This window comes from Oncorhynchus gorbuscha, linkage group LG25 (genome assembly GCF_021184085.1).
Source record: "Oncorhynchus gorbuscha isolate QuinsamMale2020 ecotype Even-year linkage group LG25, OgorEven_v1.0, whole genome shotgun sequence".
Classification (NCBI taxonomy): Eukaryota; Metazoa; Chordata; class Actinopteri; order Salmoniformes; family Salmonidae; genus Oncorhynchus; species Oncorhynchus gorbuscha.
The window spans coordinates 2,441,242-2,456,149 of record NC_060197.1 but is presented as its reverse complement, the minus strand read 5'-3'; the positions used below and the strand labels follow the sequence as shown (position 1 = coordinate 2,456,149).

The 14,908-nt window shown below is 43.4% G+C and overlaps 1 protein-coding gene across 1 annotated transcript in view; it reads left to right on the top strand.

Annotated features, from left to right (window-relative positions):
- The window catches only part of LOC124013588 (ankyrin repeat and sterile alpha motif domain-containing protein 1B-like), a 474,760-nt gene that overhangs the window by 370,991 nt on the left and 88,861 nt on the right, over window positions 1-14,908 (top strand). Inside the window, 1 exon segment of the mRNA XM_046327903.1 lies at window positions 617-723. Within this exon segment, the coding sequence (XP_046183859.1) occupies window positions 617-723 (107 nt within the window).

The following is a 14,908-nucleotide window of genomic DNA, read 5'->3' as shown; positions in this document are numbered from 1 at the left end:
CTCTCTCTCTCTCTCTCTCTCTCTCTCTCTCTCTCTCTCTCCTGCTGACACGTACACACACGCGCGCACACACACTCGTACACATACACAAGCGAGGCGAACAGGCAGGCAAAAGCAACAGCTGAGAGCGTGAAAGGAAAGCAGCAGCAAGACACGCATCTATCGGATCTATCTTACCACCTCCAGCCTCTGCACCCACTCTCTCGTGGATCTTACCCCCAGGACGGCACCTCTTCTCTGGATCTAACCCTAGCCCTCCCCCTCTTTTCCCAATTCCTGGATCTACCTCCAACCACCCTAAACTTATCCCCCTACCCTCCTTGTGCCCCAGCACCCTAGCATGCTTCGCCCCTCCATCCTCACCCCTAAGCCATGCTCGTAACCCTCAGCCAAGCCTAACCCCAACCCCCATCCTCCAACCCCCCCATCCATCCTACCATCCTCCCCCTCTCTTGCCTCTCTCCTCCACACTCTTCCTCTACCATGGCGGGCTCGTTCGACAGCCACATTGCCCGCAACATGATGTGGCAGTGCCAGCTCTCCCAGCCCGATTGCCGGTGTTACCGGGTGGATGGCTACTCCCTCCTGAAGCGTCTGCCCCTTCACCCCCTCATAGGTCCCCGGTGCCCCATGCAGTCTGTGGGCCAATGGCTGGACAGCATTGGACTGGTCCAATACGAGAACCACCTACTGGCTAACGGCTTCGACAACGTGCAGTTTATGGTGAGTGGAGAGGGTAGGAGAGAGGGGAAGTTACTTGTGTTTTTGTTGGGTTTGTGTCGTTTTCTTGGTTTTCTGGTGGGTCTTCTATAATTTATCTTTCTCAATCTCTCTTTCTCTCCTTCTCTCCTTCTCTTCTACCCTGTCTCTTTATCTCTCCTCTTCTTCTACCCTCTCTTTTTCCTTCTTCACTCACATTATCCTTGTATATTCTCTCATCTGCTCTTGTTTTCTCCTCTCCTTTCCAACCTCACTCTCTCTCTGCTCCCTTTCACTCTTTATAATTTATCTTTCTCAATCTCTCTCTTCTCTCTCTCTCTGGTTACTGCTCTCTTTCTCTTCCTCTCCTCCTATCCTTCCTGTTTCTTCATCCCTGTACTTATTCCATTCAATATACCCCCAGACCCACAAGACAGTGGCACAACACACAGATTACTTACAAAACACACACGCAATAAACGTAATCCAACACACACACACACAACTCTGTGAACTATCAGTGTCTTCCTCTCTTTCATCCTCCCATCCACTCCTTTTTTCTGCTCTTTCACCTCTGGTAGCGTGGTGAGAGAGACTACATGTGTATCATTTAGTATGCATGAACTTCCTCCGTGACATTTCACTGTGTGTTTGTGCATTGATCTCTCTGTGACAGGTCACACATGTTTTAGCTTGGCCTGTACTTGGACATGTGCATGATTTAAAACTCATCATACGTGACAGGGAGCTTGTGGTATTGGTTCAAGACGTGTGTGTCAAATCACATTTTATTTGTTGCATGCTTCGCGAACACTTGCTTGCGTGTGTGTGTGTGTGCTCTGTTTCTGAAGATCATAAAACAGTGTGCAACACCAATAGAGGGAGAGAGGGAGAGAGGGACAGAGGGAGAGAGGGACAGAGGGACAGAGGGAGAGAGGGACAGAGGGAGAGAGGGAGAGAGAGAGAGAGGGACAGAGGGAGAGAGAGAGGGACAGAGGGAGAGAGAGAGGGACAGAGGGAGAGAGAGAGGGACAGAGGGAGAGAGAGAGGGACAGCGAGGGAGAGAGAGAGGGACAGAGAGGGAGGGAGAGAGGGACAGCGAGGGAGGGAGAGAGGGACAGAGGGACAGCGAGGGAGGGAGAGAGGGACAGAGGGAGAGAGGGACAGAGGGAGAGAGGGACAGAGGGAGAGAGGGACATTGAGGGAGGGAGAGAGTGACAGCGAGGGAGGGAGAGAGGGACAGAGGGAGAGAGTATACAGATCTAGACAGAGTGAGACCAAGGTAAAGAAATAAATAAAATATTGAGGGAGGGAGATGTAATTCCTATTCCCTATTTTACAGCTTTATCACAACAAACATTTGAATAATGATACAAAAAGACTGTGCAACCCTGCGTGTGTGTGTCTGTGTACATGTCTGTTACAGCCCCTGCCTAATCTTTATTTATGTATTATACAAGAGCGGATGTCCAATCGACATTCCAGCTAGCAGCCACCATGACTGTATCTCCATGCAGAATGAGTTTCATGGCACACTAAGGCTAAAGTATATCTTAATAATCCAGTTGCATTGGCTAGCAGTCTGAGTGCACTCTAACAATAGATGTATAACATGTTGAGCTGCAATTGGATTTTTAGTTTGCTCAACATTTGGGCATATTCTCAAGTTGAAATGTATGTTCACTCATCAATTTGTTGTGGACATTCAATTCAACTTGAGAATGTATTCTACCTTATTTGCTACCTTATCAAGTTAATCTCTCTATGACAATACATTACATACAGTATATCATAAGACTTTTCTTTGAGGGCCTAGTTACACCCTAACTCCGTGGTCTGAAACTCCTGGTTTACAGGCCACAGCAAGTCTGCAAGTCACATATTGCTGGCTTGCAAAATTATGTGTACAGTAGTTCCTATTGGAATATCCAACAAATGGAACTTTTAATCACCCACAACCTACGTTCAGAATCAGGGCCTCAGACTGCAACAGTTTAGTCACATTGGCTGTGTGAGTAAAAAAATATGTATTAGTTGTATTGGTGCTTGCTGCTCATTCTACATGGTCATCTTACTCCAAACGTCCTATTTTTTTAGGAGGCTAAAATCATGATTTGGTCAAACAGTAATGTTTATTATCCTGATGATTCCTGTAATGACAGTTTTTGCCCTGCCCCTGTGCCTGTTTCGCTGGGGCCTGCTGCTGTGATGAGACACCAACTCCCCCGCGCACCGGGAGTAAACAAAAAATGTTCTGGTTGTAGGCTATAACATTTCACAATCCAGTTGCGGGAGAAACACCGATTTGGGAGCAACTAATGTTGTCGCTGTTGAAAATAGAGAGAGGGTTCTCAGCTTTCTGTAGGTATACTTTTTATTTCTCAATTCTCAATATTGTGCTCTATATAACTATTTTACAACCAATACATTTGATATGGCATTGAGATACAGATAGTGTGAAATACACAGTGGGTAGTAGGCTACAACTACAATGTATTTTTAGGACATTGCATTTACTGTTAGATTAGTACATGGCTACAGTACAAGCAGTGGGTATTATGTTTAGAGTTAGTGATCTAGCTATGGTGTTTTCTTTGTTTCCTCTAACTCAGGTGGTGAATGAGCCCCAAATAAATTAGCCTATGATATTAGCAAACATAAATATTTAGTCAAATAAAATCTTATTGGTCACATGCGCTGAATACAACAGGTCTAGACTTTACAGTGAAATGCTTACTTACAAGCCCGTTGCCAACAATGCAGAGTTAAAAAGTAAGAAAAATACAAAAATAAATATTAACAAAAAATGCATCTCTATTGAACAAAATACAAATCTGGAGCCCTATTTTAACAGTAAAATTGAACAATAGCCAAATTGTCAACCCAAAATTAATGAAAATCACTGAATAAGGTTGCACATCAAAATATCTTGACTCATGCATTCCTGCATGGATACGTTAGATGAAAGCACTTATTTATTGAATACCATCTCTGCCGTCTACTACACCTCTTACAAAGTCATTCACAATGCTTTTTAAGTGGTTAATAATTGTTTATATAGTGTGACGCTACAATGTTTTCGGTTGCGACCAAAATATGGTCTGATGCTTCCAAATGAAAATGTTAGTGGTACCAGTACCACCAAGGGGAATGTTAGTGGTACCAGTACCACCAAGGAGAAATGTTAGTGGTACCAGTACCACCAAGGGAAATGTTAGTGGTACCAGTACCACCAAGGGAAATGTTAGTGGTACCAGTACCACCAAGGGAAATGTTAGTGGTACCAGTACCACCAAGGGGAAATGTTAGTGGTACCAGTACCACCAAGGGGAAATGTTAGTGTTACCAGTACCACCAAGGGAAATGTTAGTGGTACCAGTACCACCAAGGGAAATGTTAGTGGTACCAGTACCACCAAGGGAAATGTTAGTGGTACCAGTACCACCAAGGAGAAATGTTAGTGGTACCAGTACCACCAAGGGAAATGTTAGTGGTACCAGTACCACCAAGGGAAATGTTAGTGGTACCAGTACCACCAAGGGAAATGTTAGTGGTACCAGTACCACCAAGGGGAAATGTTAGTGGTACCAGTACCACCAAGGGGAAATGTTAGTGGTACCAGTACCACCAAGGGAAAAGTGGTACCAGAAATGTTAGTGGTACCAGTACCACCAAGGGAAATGTTAGTGGTACCAGTAGGAGGAAATGTTAGTGGTACCAGTACCACCAAGGGAAATGTTAGTGGTACCAGTACCACCAAGGGAAATGTTAGTGGTACCAGTACCACCAAGGAGAAATGTTAGTGGTACCAGTACCACCAAGGGAAATGTTAGTGGTACCAGTACCACCAAGGGAAATGTTAGTGGTACCAGTACCACCAAGGGGAAATGTTAGTGGTACCAGTACCACCAAGGGGAAATGTTAGTGGTACCAGTACCACCAAGGGAAATGTTAGTGGTACCAGTACCACCAAGGAGAAATGTTAGTGGTACCAGTACCACCAAGGGAAATGTTAGTGGTACCAGTACCACCAAGGAGAAATGTTAGTGGTACCAGTACCACCAAGGGAAATGTTAGTGGTACCAGTACCACCAAGGGAAATGTTAGTGGTACCAGTACCACCAAGGGGAAATGTTAGTGGTACCAGTACCACCAAGGGAAATGTTAGTGGTACCAGTACCACCAAGGGGAAATGTTAGTGTGGAGCCCTGAGAATGAACCTGAGAAGATTAATTCAAGATTCTGTTGCCAACTAATTTTTCGTTACGTAATAACGCAAAACTGAGTCATTGCGTAGAATACACAATAACGTTAGTCAAATTGACTGGCCATCCCGGCGAAAAATATAATTTGACGTTTGTTAGTTTAGATTTTTTTGATTATTATCATATTTTTTTATTTGTAAAAGTAATATAAACACTGCACATTTGATATGATCACATATTTTTAATTTTTAAACACAACACATTGAATTATTGGACAATTACACATTATTGAACAGTTACATTTGATGTATTTTCTTTTAAACTAGCAAACCTACACATTCTGAACAATTATAGTTCTAAGCAGTGTATTGGTAGTTAGTTAACATGCTACCTAAATGATCAACAATTATAGGTACAAGCTAATAACAAAGTATATATGCTATCTTATTGAACAAGCAACTTAACCCAATAATGATGTATGTGCTAGGCATCTCTCTCCAGCTCTCTCCAGGTTGTTGTGCTGCCTGGCTGGCTAGCTGCCCAATGGTTTCCTCCAGATATTGCCACTGTTCTCGCACACATTGCAGTACACACTGCCACCATCAGCTGTGTGTCTCCGCCAGTTCCAGAAAGTCCACTCCTTGCATACGTACTGTAAATATGATGAATCATAGATTGGCAAGGAACTCCTCTTCATCTTCACTGTCCAACTGCATTGTCACGGAGCTGGAACCAGCAGAAGAGGATGGAGTGGCTTTAAAGCTGTACGCTGCTGTGGTGCCAAACTGCTGCAGAACTTCACTTGGTAGTTTATGCTGGTAACAGGTATCACCAGTCAGCTTCAGTCCATACCGCACCAGGAGTATGGAGTTGAGTGTGCAGTGACATTCTATTTCTTAACTTTGACATGACCACACTCATTTGGCTGAACAGCCAACCTCTGCATTAGAGTGTGGCAAGGAGAGGGCAGCGAGTGCAGCTTTGCACAGTTCTTCAAATGGATTTGCCCCGGAAGAGTCCGTGTAGTTTTTGACTTCACTCCAAAACTCGACTGTATTTTCAGTTGAGTCCCACCTAAACAGATGGATGTTTCTCCATTGGGAAACAATGTTATCAATTGTTTGGGGCTGGTATCCCAGTAGCTCAGCTACTTTAGTCATTTCAGTGGTGCCTTTATTGTGCTTTAGCGTTTCCTTAACACTGAACAAGGCCATGTTTCGCAAGGTGTCTAGGTTGTCTGGGAGCCTTGCTTGCAGCTCCTTGCTTAAAGCAACAATGTAGCTGGTGCACTGTCTCCGAATGGCCTTTTCGTCCTCTGGCGCAAGACTGAGTTGGTACACCATGCTCTCTAAAAGGTACCCAAGGTATGGTGATGGACCGAGATGTCCATCAATGGCATCCTTCAGGACATCCATTTTTACCATAGGGTTGACTTCTCTGCTGCAAATTGATGTTAAGAGGTATACCAGATTGTCCTAAAGCTTGACAGGATCTGTTTGCTCTCCCTCAAATGACTTCACTGCAACTTGTACATCGTGATCTGCAGGGGTTTCAGGCCACAAATAATGGTGGCATACACTGCTTTGTATGCCACACGCCAAATCGAAAACCAGTTGTTGGTTTCCCTGATTAAGTAAACACTCCTAGGGATGGTTTCTTTGGATGCTGCACTGACAGCCAATTGTAAAGAATGGCACACACAGCGGATGAGTACCAAATTGGGCAATGCACATTCTTCCTTCAAACTCTTGTGCACCCCGATGAGCACCCCAGTCATAACGGACACATTATCAGTGCCGATACCCTGCAGATTCTCTTTTTTAAGGTTACACTTCTCAAGAAACTAAACTACCGCCTTTACTATTGAACTGGCATCGCCCCCCTCCAATTCAACCAGCCTGAGAAATGTGGACACAACAATTATTTTTTTTAGCACTGAAATACCGAATCACCACACCGAGGTATTTCGAGACACTGACATCAGTGGACTCATCCAAAAGGAGACTGAACTTCTCATCCCCCACATCTGATGTTACCCTTTTGAGAAAATAAGGAGCCAGTACTCCCCTAATCATTTCTGTGCACTTAGTGCGGTCCAATTGGAAGTTTGTTGCTGCCACAGAATCTGAAAAGGCAGCTTTTACAAGCCATACCTAAATGGTCGCATGCTAGCAGGGAACAATGCTCCGCAGTGGCCGTTGCCATAGTAGCTTCTGCACTTTTGCAGTTATCCACTTTCTTAACCAACTGTGGTAATGTAGACTGAGTTGTGGGGTTGTACGGATTTGATTTATATGCTTTGCTGTAGCACAATGTTTTTTGATGTCATACATTGTTGCAAGCAGATCTGATCTGCAGTACTCACAGTATGCCCGACAATCATCCCCAATTACTGGCTTCAGCCAGCCTTTAAATTCAGGTACAGACTCCCACTCTTTTCTGTACTTCTGGCTGTACAATTTTGATTGAGACATGTTGATTGATGTTGTAAGTTCTGTTCAAGATCAAATCATTTGTGACCAACTATCTTCACTTCCCAAGTCAGCCAACAATGATTTGCAATTAGCTGAAATTGCTGCTGGCCTGCTGCCTGTGCATGAGCTGAGCGCCTGCAGCTGATGTCACTCACAATGCACTTTTGCAGCCAGGCACGTGTGTTTTGACTGAGTGTGTGACAGAGAAAATCGGTTGTGTGTCATTTAGAGGGAAAATGCATTTTAGCATTTGAGTCACTTTTCAGAAGTTGCTAAAAAAGTAGCTAAATTTGTTGCTAGGTGCTGTTTGAAAAAAAAGTTGCTAGGGTACTCTGAAAAGTTGCTAAATCTAGTAACACAGTTTCTAAATTGGCATCACTGATGAGACTACCTAAATCATCTACACTGGAACAGCCATGTCAGTAACTGTTGCCAGAAATCCGACTACTAACAGATTGGATTAGTTTAGAAACATTTGTTATTTATTTTTGTGTAGTATAAGATTAATCAACCGATCAATGTACATGCAAAACACAGTTATTTTAACAAACACTTCTGATAATCAACCTGTAGTGGAGCATGCTGGGAAATATGAGAATGATGGGCGTGGTTTTAAGCAAACATCAGTTTGTCATTTTAGTCAATAAATCTTGAGCAATCTAAAATCTAGTGTTGTGCAAACTAGAAATCGTATTGCAGCTGGTTGCCTTGATATTTATGGGTTGAATCCACTTCATTGCTTTTTTGAAGTCCACTCAACTCACAGAATAATGCTGATTAAGCAATTGGTTAAATGGCTTTTTTACAGTGTGGTAAATACAGTAGTATTGGTTTGGCTGTTGTAAGATATGGTCGGTTTATTTTATGCAGAGAGAGAGAGAGAAACTGCTTATGTGTCTGAATACTTTTCCACATTTTGTTATGTTACAGCCTTAGTCTAAAATGGATTTAATTTGTTTTTCTCTCATCAATCTATACACAATACCCCATAATGACAAAGCAAAAACAGTTTTTTTATACATTTTTGCAAATGTATTACAAATAAAAAACGGAACTATCACATTTACATTAGTATTCAGATTCTTTACTCAGTACTTTGTTGAAGCACCTTTGAAGTCGATTACAGCCTTGAGTCATCTTGGGTATGACGCTACAAGCTTGGCACACATGTATTTGGGGAGATTCTCCCATTCTTCTCTGAAGATTTTCTCAAGCTCGGTCAGGTTGGATGGTGTAGCTGCTGAGCCAGGCACGTTGGACACAGTTCAATGTCAGACAGATGTTTTAGGAGCTTTGCGCGTGATGTACTCGATCAAAGGCTTTGGACATATCAGCAAGTATCACCCTCACCATAGTTGGTTTTCTGGAGTGTGTAGCTGTCAACCAGGAGTTTTTTGATGAAGTTCTCCTGGATTTTTCCAGGGCATGAAGTTAGAGAGATGGGCCTCCAGTCACTCATTGTACCTGGGTTGGACACTTTAGGTATGTGGACACACATACAGTCCCCTGCCAGTAGGAGGTGTTAACTATGTGTGTGAGGACAGGGGCTAGATCTTCTGCATGCTCTGTTAGTAGTCAGGCTTGGAATGCCATCAGGCCCACAAGATTTACGTGGACTGAGTCTGGTTAGAGCTTGCTTTATCTGGCCAATGCAGCACAGCTCAACCTGACTTGTAGGCACGGGCAGGGGTAAGTTGGCAAGAGGTGTGGTGCTTGTCCATGCTTCAGCAAAAAATACATGAAAAACATCAGCCACGTCGTTGTCTTCAATTCCCTCCACCTGTATTCTCCCTCCTGATGTTTTCTGTCGTCCCAGACCTTTGTTAATGAAGTCCCATCATTCCTTAAGGGCTTCTCTTCTTTAGGTCCTGGATTTCAGTTTTGTATTAGTTTGTTTTTGCTTCCTTGATAAGAATTTGCACTGTGTTTCAATATTTTCTCCATCCCATTGATTTCCCCCCTGTTGAAAATCTCCTGTCTTTTCCTGATGGCAGCCTTTATTCCTTCAGTCATCCAGGGCTTGTCCAGTGTTGCCGTTTTCTTGAATCTGGTTTAAATGGAGGCAAGGCATCCAATGGAACAGAGAGCTTTCAGGAAAAACAGCACTTCCTTGTTGGATTTTCCTCAGGTTTTCGCCTGCAATATCAGATCTGTTGTACTCACAGACAATATTTTGACAGTTTTGGAAACTTTAGAGTGTTTTCCATCCTAATCTGACAATTATATACATATTTTAGATTCTGGGCCTGAGAAATAGGCAGTTTCAAATGGGTACGTGTTTTAGCCAAAAGTGAAAATACTCCCCTACACTCAAGAAGTTAACAACATTCTCATACTGGTGTTCCTCTTATCCAGGTGGGTGAGGGCAGTGGGGCGTGCAATAAGATTTTGTCATCTGGAGTCTCTCATGATGTTCTTGATGTGAGCCATGACCAGCCTTTCAAAACATTACATGCCTACAGATGTGATTGCTAAGGGGCAATAGTCATTAAAACAGGTTACCTTGGCGTTCTTGGCACAGGTACTATGGTGGTCTGCTTGAAACGTAGGTATTACAGACATGGTCAGGGAAAGGTTGAAAAATGTCAGTGAAGACACTTGCCAGCTGCTCTGAGTATGTAGGCCATCTGGCCACTCGGCCTTGTGAATGTTAACGTGTTTAAAGGTCGAACTCACATGGAGAGCGAGATCACACTGTCCTCTGGAACAGCTGGTGCTCTCATGTATGGCTCATCTAGTAGGCTTGCGTCACCGGGCAGCTTGTGGCTTGGTTTCCCTTTGTAATCCGTGATAGTTTGCAAGCCCTGCCACGTCCAATGAGCATCAGAGCCGGCGTAGTAGGTTTCGATCTTAGTCCTGCTTTGCCTGTTTGATGGCTCATCGGCGGCAGTAGCGAGATTAATTATAAGCGTCTGGATCAGTGTCCCGCTCCTTGAAAGCAGCAGCTCTAGCCTTTAGCTCAGTGCGGATGTTGCCCGTAATCCATGGCTTCTGGTTGGGATATGTACCTATGTTCACTGTGGAGACGACGTCGTCGAGGCACTTGTTAATGAAGCCGGTGACTGATGTGGTAAACTCCTCAATGTTATCGGATAAATCCCTGAACATATTCCAGTCTCTGCTAGCGAAACAGTCCTGTAGCTTAGAATCTGCTTCATCGGACCACTTCTGTATTAAGTGTGTCACTCAGTTTTTGCTTGTAAGCAGGAATTGGGAGGATAGAGTTATGGTCAGATTTGCCAAAGGGTGGGCAAGTGAGAGCCTTGTATGCCTTTCTGTGTGTGGACTACAGGTGACATGCTGGTAAAAATGATTTTCAAATCAAATGTATTTGTCACATACGAAATGCTTGTGCTTCTAGTTCCGACAATGCAGTAATAACCAACGAGTAATCTAACCTAACAATTCCAAAACTACTACAAGTGTAAAGGGATAAAGAATATGTACATAAAGATCTATGAATGAGTGATGGTACAGAACGGCATAGGCAAAATGCAGTAGATGGTATCGAGTACAGTATATACATATTAGATGAGTAATGTAGGGTATGTAAACAGTATATTAAGTAGCATTGTTTAAAGTGGCTAGTGGTATATTTTACCTCAATTTCCATCAATTCCCATTATTAAAGTGGCTGGAGTTGAGTCAGTGTGTTTGCAGCAGCCACTCAATGTTAGTGGTGGCTGTTTAACAGTCTGATGGCCTTGAGATAGAAGCTGTTTTTCAGTCTCTCTGTCCCTGCTTTGATGCACCTGTACTGACCTCGCCTTCTGGATGATAGCGGGGTGAACAGGTAGTGGCTCGGGTGGTTGTTGTCCTTGATGATCTTTATGGCTTTCCTGTGACATCGGGTGGTGTAGGTGTCCTGGAGGGCAGGTAGTTTGCCACCGGTGATGCGTTGTGCAGTCCTCACTACCCTCTGGAGAGCCTTACGGTTGTGGGCGGAGCAGTTGCCGTACCAGGCGGTGATACAGCCTGACAGGATGCTCTCGATTGTGCATCTGTCGAAGTTTGGGAGTGCTTTTGGTGACAAGCCAAATTTCTTCAGCCTCCTGAGGTTGCTGTCTGTGTGGGTGGACCAATTCAGTTTGTCTGTGATGTGTACGCTGAGTAACTTAAGTCTTACTACCCTCTCCACTACTGTCCCATCGATGTGGATAGGGGGGTGCTCCCTCTCCTGGTTCCTTTCAGTTTCCCTGCATTAAAATAACCGGCCACAAAGTTGTGCCACCTCTGGAAAGCATTTTCTTGTTTGCTTATGGCCGTATACAGCTCGCTGAGTGCAGTCTTTGTGCCAGCATCAGTTTATAGTGGTAAATAGACAACTATGAAAAATAGAGATGAGAACTCGTAAATAGTATGGTCTACAGTTTGAGTTATTCTCACTCAGGCAAGCAAAAACTTGACACTTCCATTAACATTAGAGATTGTGCACCAGCTCCTGTTGAGAGACCCACCCCGCCCCCTAGCCTTACCTAAGACGGCCTGTCTAGATGATGCATGTTCGTCGACGTAATCTTGTTAGGAGGCAGCCTGGCCTGCGTTTTTTAGCGGGGTCCTAGGGATTAGGGCCTAGTCCGGAGTAAGCAGAATGTTTAGAGCTGCCGACTTGTAGAAATCTTCATCCAAATCGAGGTTAGTGATCGCCGTTCTGAAGTCCAGAAGCCATTTTCGGGTCATAGGAAATGAAGGGGGAGACATTATGTACAGAAGAAGTTTAGATCAACATAAAATAGCCGAAATAGTCGGGAGCCTGTAAAAGGCCGCTTTCCACTGCAGTGCGTATAAATACAAAGTGTCACTTGATGTCAATTGAAATGAAGGGAAATAACATTGTGAGCAAAATATTTAATCATATCACTTCAGTAAATGTTTTGTAAAGGCTTGATGACCATAGATTTGAGCATGTGAAGCCTCCATTTCAGAAAATCCTCCTTTATCTCAAATGTCTCATTGGTGTTACGGTCATTGGTGTTACTATTCCTACTGGTGGCACAATGTTATCATAATGGTATCAATTGTTTAAAGTCATTAAGCTACCGTGTTAGTTGATTTTGAATGGGAAGATGTACCCAAACACATACAAATGAAAAATTAGAGAAAAATAAGTTCCTGTTTTCCAAAACTCCTTGCCCAAATGCCACCGTATTTTAAGAATGACCCACATACCATCACCCACACATACCACCCTATCCTTGTCATTCCCTTCCCATTAGTATTATACTAGTCCAGTCTGGGGAATTCTCTCATCCCCGCCTGGCCCTTTTTTCTTTATTTTATAAATCTGTGATCTCTTCTCCTGCTCTGAAATGCCTTTAGATATAATTAATATTGAATAAAGCCGCGCCGACGCTTCTGCCCGGTCTCTTTCAAGTACCGGGGGTTACTTCAAACTTCACTATTGTTAGTTTCTATTTCTCTGACGCTGGAACATTCCGCCACACTAACTCGCTAGGAAGTATTTTCATGTTCTGTTTCTCTTTGAGGTTTCAGCCCGCCGAGTGGCGAGGGAAACGGTTTGAGCTTCTTCCTTCAACTAGGAAACCTCGATGTGGGACACATCGTTTCATATTCATGAGATGTTGGACGACGGGGAGATAAATCATTGATTTGGTTTCCATTAGCCTGAGAAAGAAAACACTGGAAATTGATGGTGGCCATTTAAAAAAAAAAAAATCTTTTTAGCACCACTCTATTCAGGAGATGAAATTAACAGCAAACTGAAATGGGAACAACAGCAAACTGAAATGGGAACAACAGCTATGCTATGGAGAGGCTACTTTTCCCATTACAGTTGCATGTCAACTTCATGTGATGGAATTGACTAGAGCCTAAATGAATTTGACCCTGACTCTGCACACTACCACTGCAGTAAAGCCTACTGGGATCAACAGGCAAACAGAGACATGTACACACACACACATACGTTACACTCATGCGCATAACAATAGACACACACACACACACTCCCTACTTTACTCAAGCTTTGGGGATTGTTGTTACCTTGAGAACTCAGGTTTTCTCTGTCCACAATAGAGGGCCTATGAGGGGGCGTGGTCTGTCACCTTAACCAGCCAGTAAAGGACAGCTGTTGGTCTGATTGATGTACGGATAGGGCGAGGGGGAGGTGCCTGTCATCATGGAGATGGGTGAAGATGACTTCTGTATTTACATTAAGGGGTCATTATGAAGGGGCTTAAATGGAGACAAATCTCACTCCCGGTACAGACACACCACTAGATAATGGAGGTGTGTGTGGGTGTGAATATGTAGGGGTGTGTGTGTGTGTGTGTGTGTGTGTGTGTGTGTGTGTGTGTGTGTGTGTGTGTGTGTGTGTGTGTGTGTGTGTGTGTGTGTGTGTGTGTGTGTGTGTGTGTGTGTGTGTGTGTGTGTGTGTGTGTGTGTGTGTGTGTGTGTGTGTGTGCAATAGTTAGTATGTAGTAAATAAATTAGCCCATTCTCCTCTGTATTAAGCCTTTTGCCCCATGCTACCTCTAACCCCCAACTCTGTTTACCAGAGGGGAGAGAGTGCATACAGAACTCTGCAAAAATATCCTCCTTATACAACTTAAAACACCAACAATGCATGCAGAGCAGATTTAGGCCGATACAAGCTAATTATCAAAATCCAGTAGAGCCATTCAATTCTACAAACACCTAAAAGGAAGCGATTCCCAAACTTTCCATTTCAAAGCCATCACCTATAGAGAGATTAACCTAGAGAGCCCCAGGACAGCAACACAATTAGACCCAACCAAACCAATGAGAAAACAAAACGATAATTACATTAACAGAGTAAATTAGAATACTATTTGGCCCTAAACAGAGTGTAACAGTGGCAGAATACCTGACAACTGACTGAAACAAAATTAAGGAAAGCTTTGACTATGTAGACTCTCAGTGAGCATAGCCTTGCTATTGAGAAAGGCCACCATAGGCAGACCTGGCTCTCAAGAGAAGACAAATGATGTGGAAACTAAGCTGCACTTCCTAACCTGCCAAATGTATGACCATATTAGAGACACATTCTTTGCATTCGTAAAGTATTCAGACATCTTGACTTTTTCCACATTTGTTTTGTTACAGCCATATTCTAAAATGGATTAAATAAATAAAAAATATTCATCAATCTACACACAATACCCCATAATGATAGTGAAAACAGGTTTTTAGAATTATTTTGCAAATGTATTAAACATTTAAAACAAGTTTGTGAGGAGGGACGCCATGTGCGACTGACGTGTTTTCTGTTTGCTCCCGTGGTATTCTTAAAGTTTACGTGAATTTTGCAGCAGAACCGTATTTATTTTCAAATATTAATTTGGTGATCCCTTTCCGTAAAAACCAAGACTACTTTGCTTCCGAATGTCAGCATGTCGACCAAACATAAGGCCAAAAGCATGACTTTGAGAAAACCCAGCCTACAAGACCCGCTCTCATCACCGCCCTCTCCTGAGTCTGAGGGCCCGGGGACGCACACTTTACCCGGGGGTGCGGCTTGGCCTGGCGGCACTGAAATGAACATGTTCG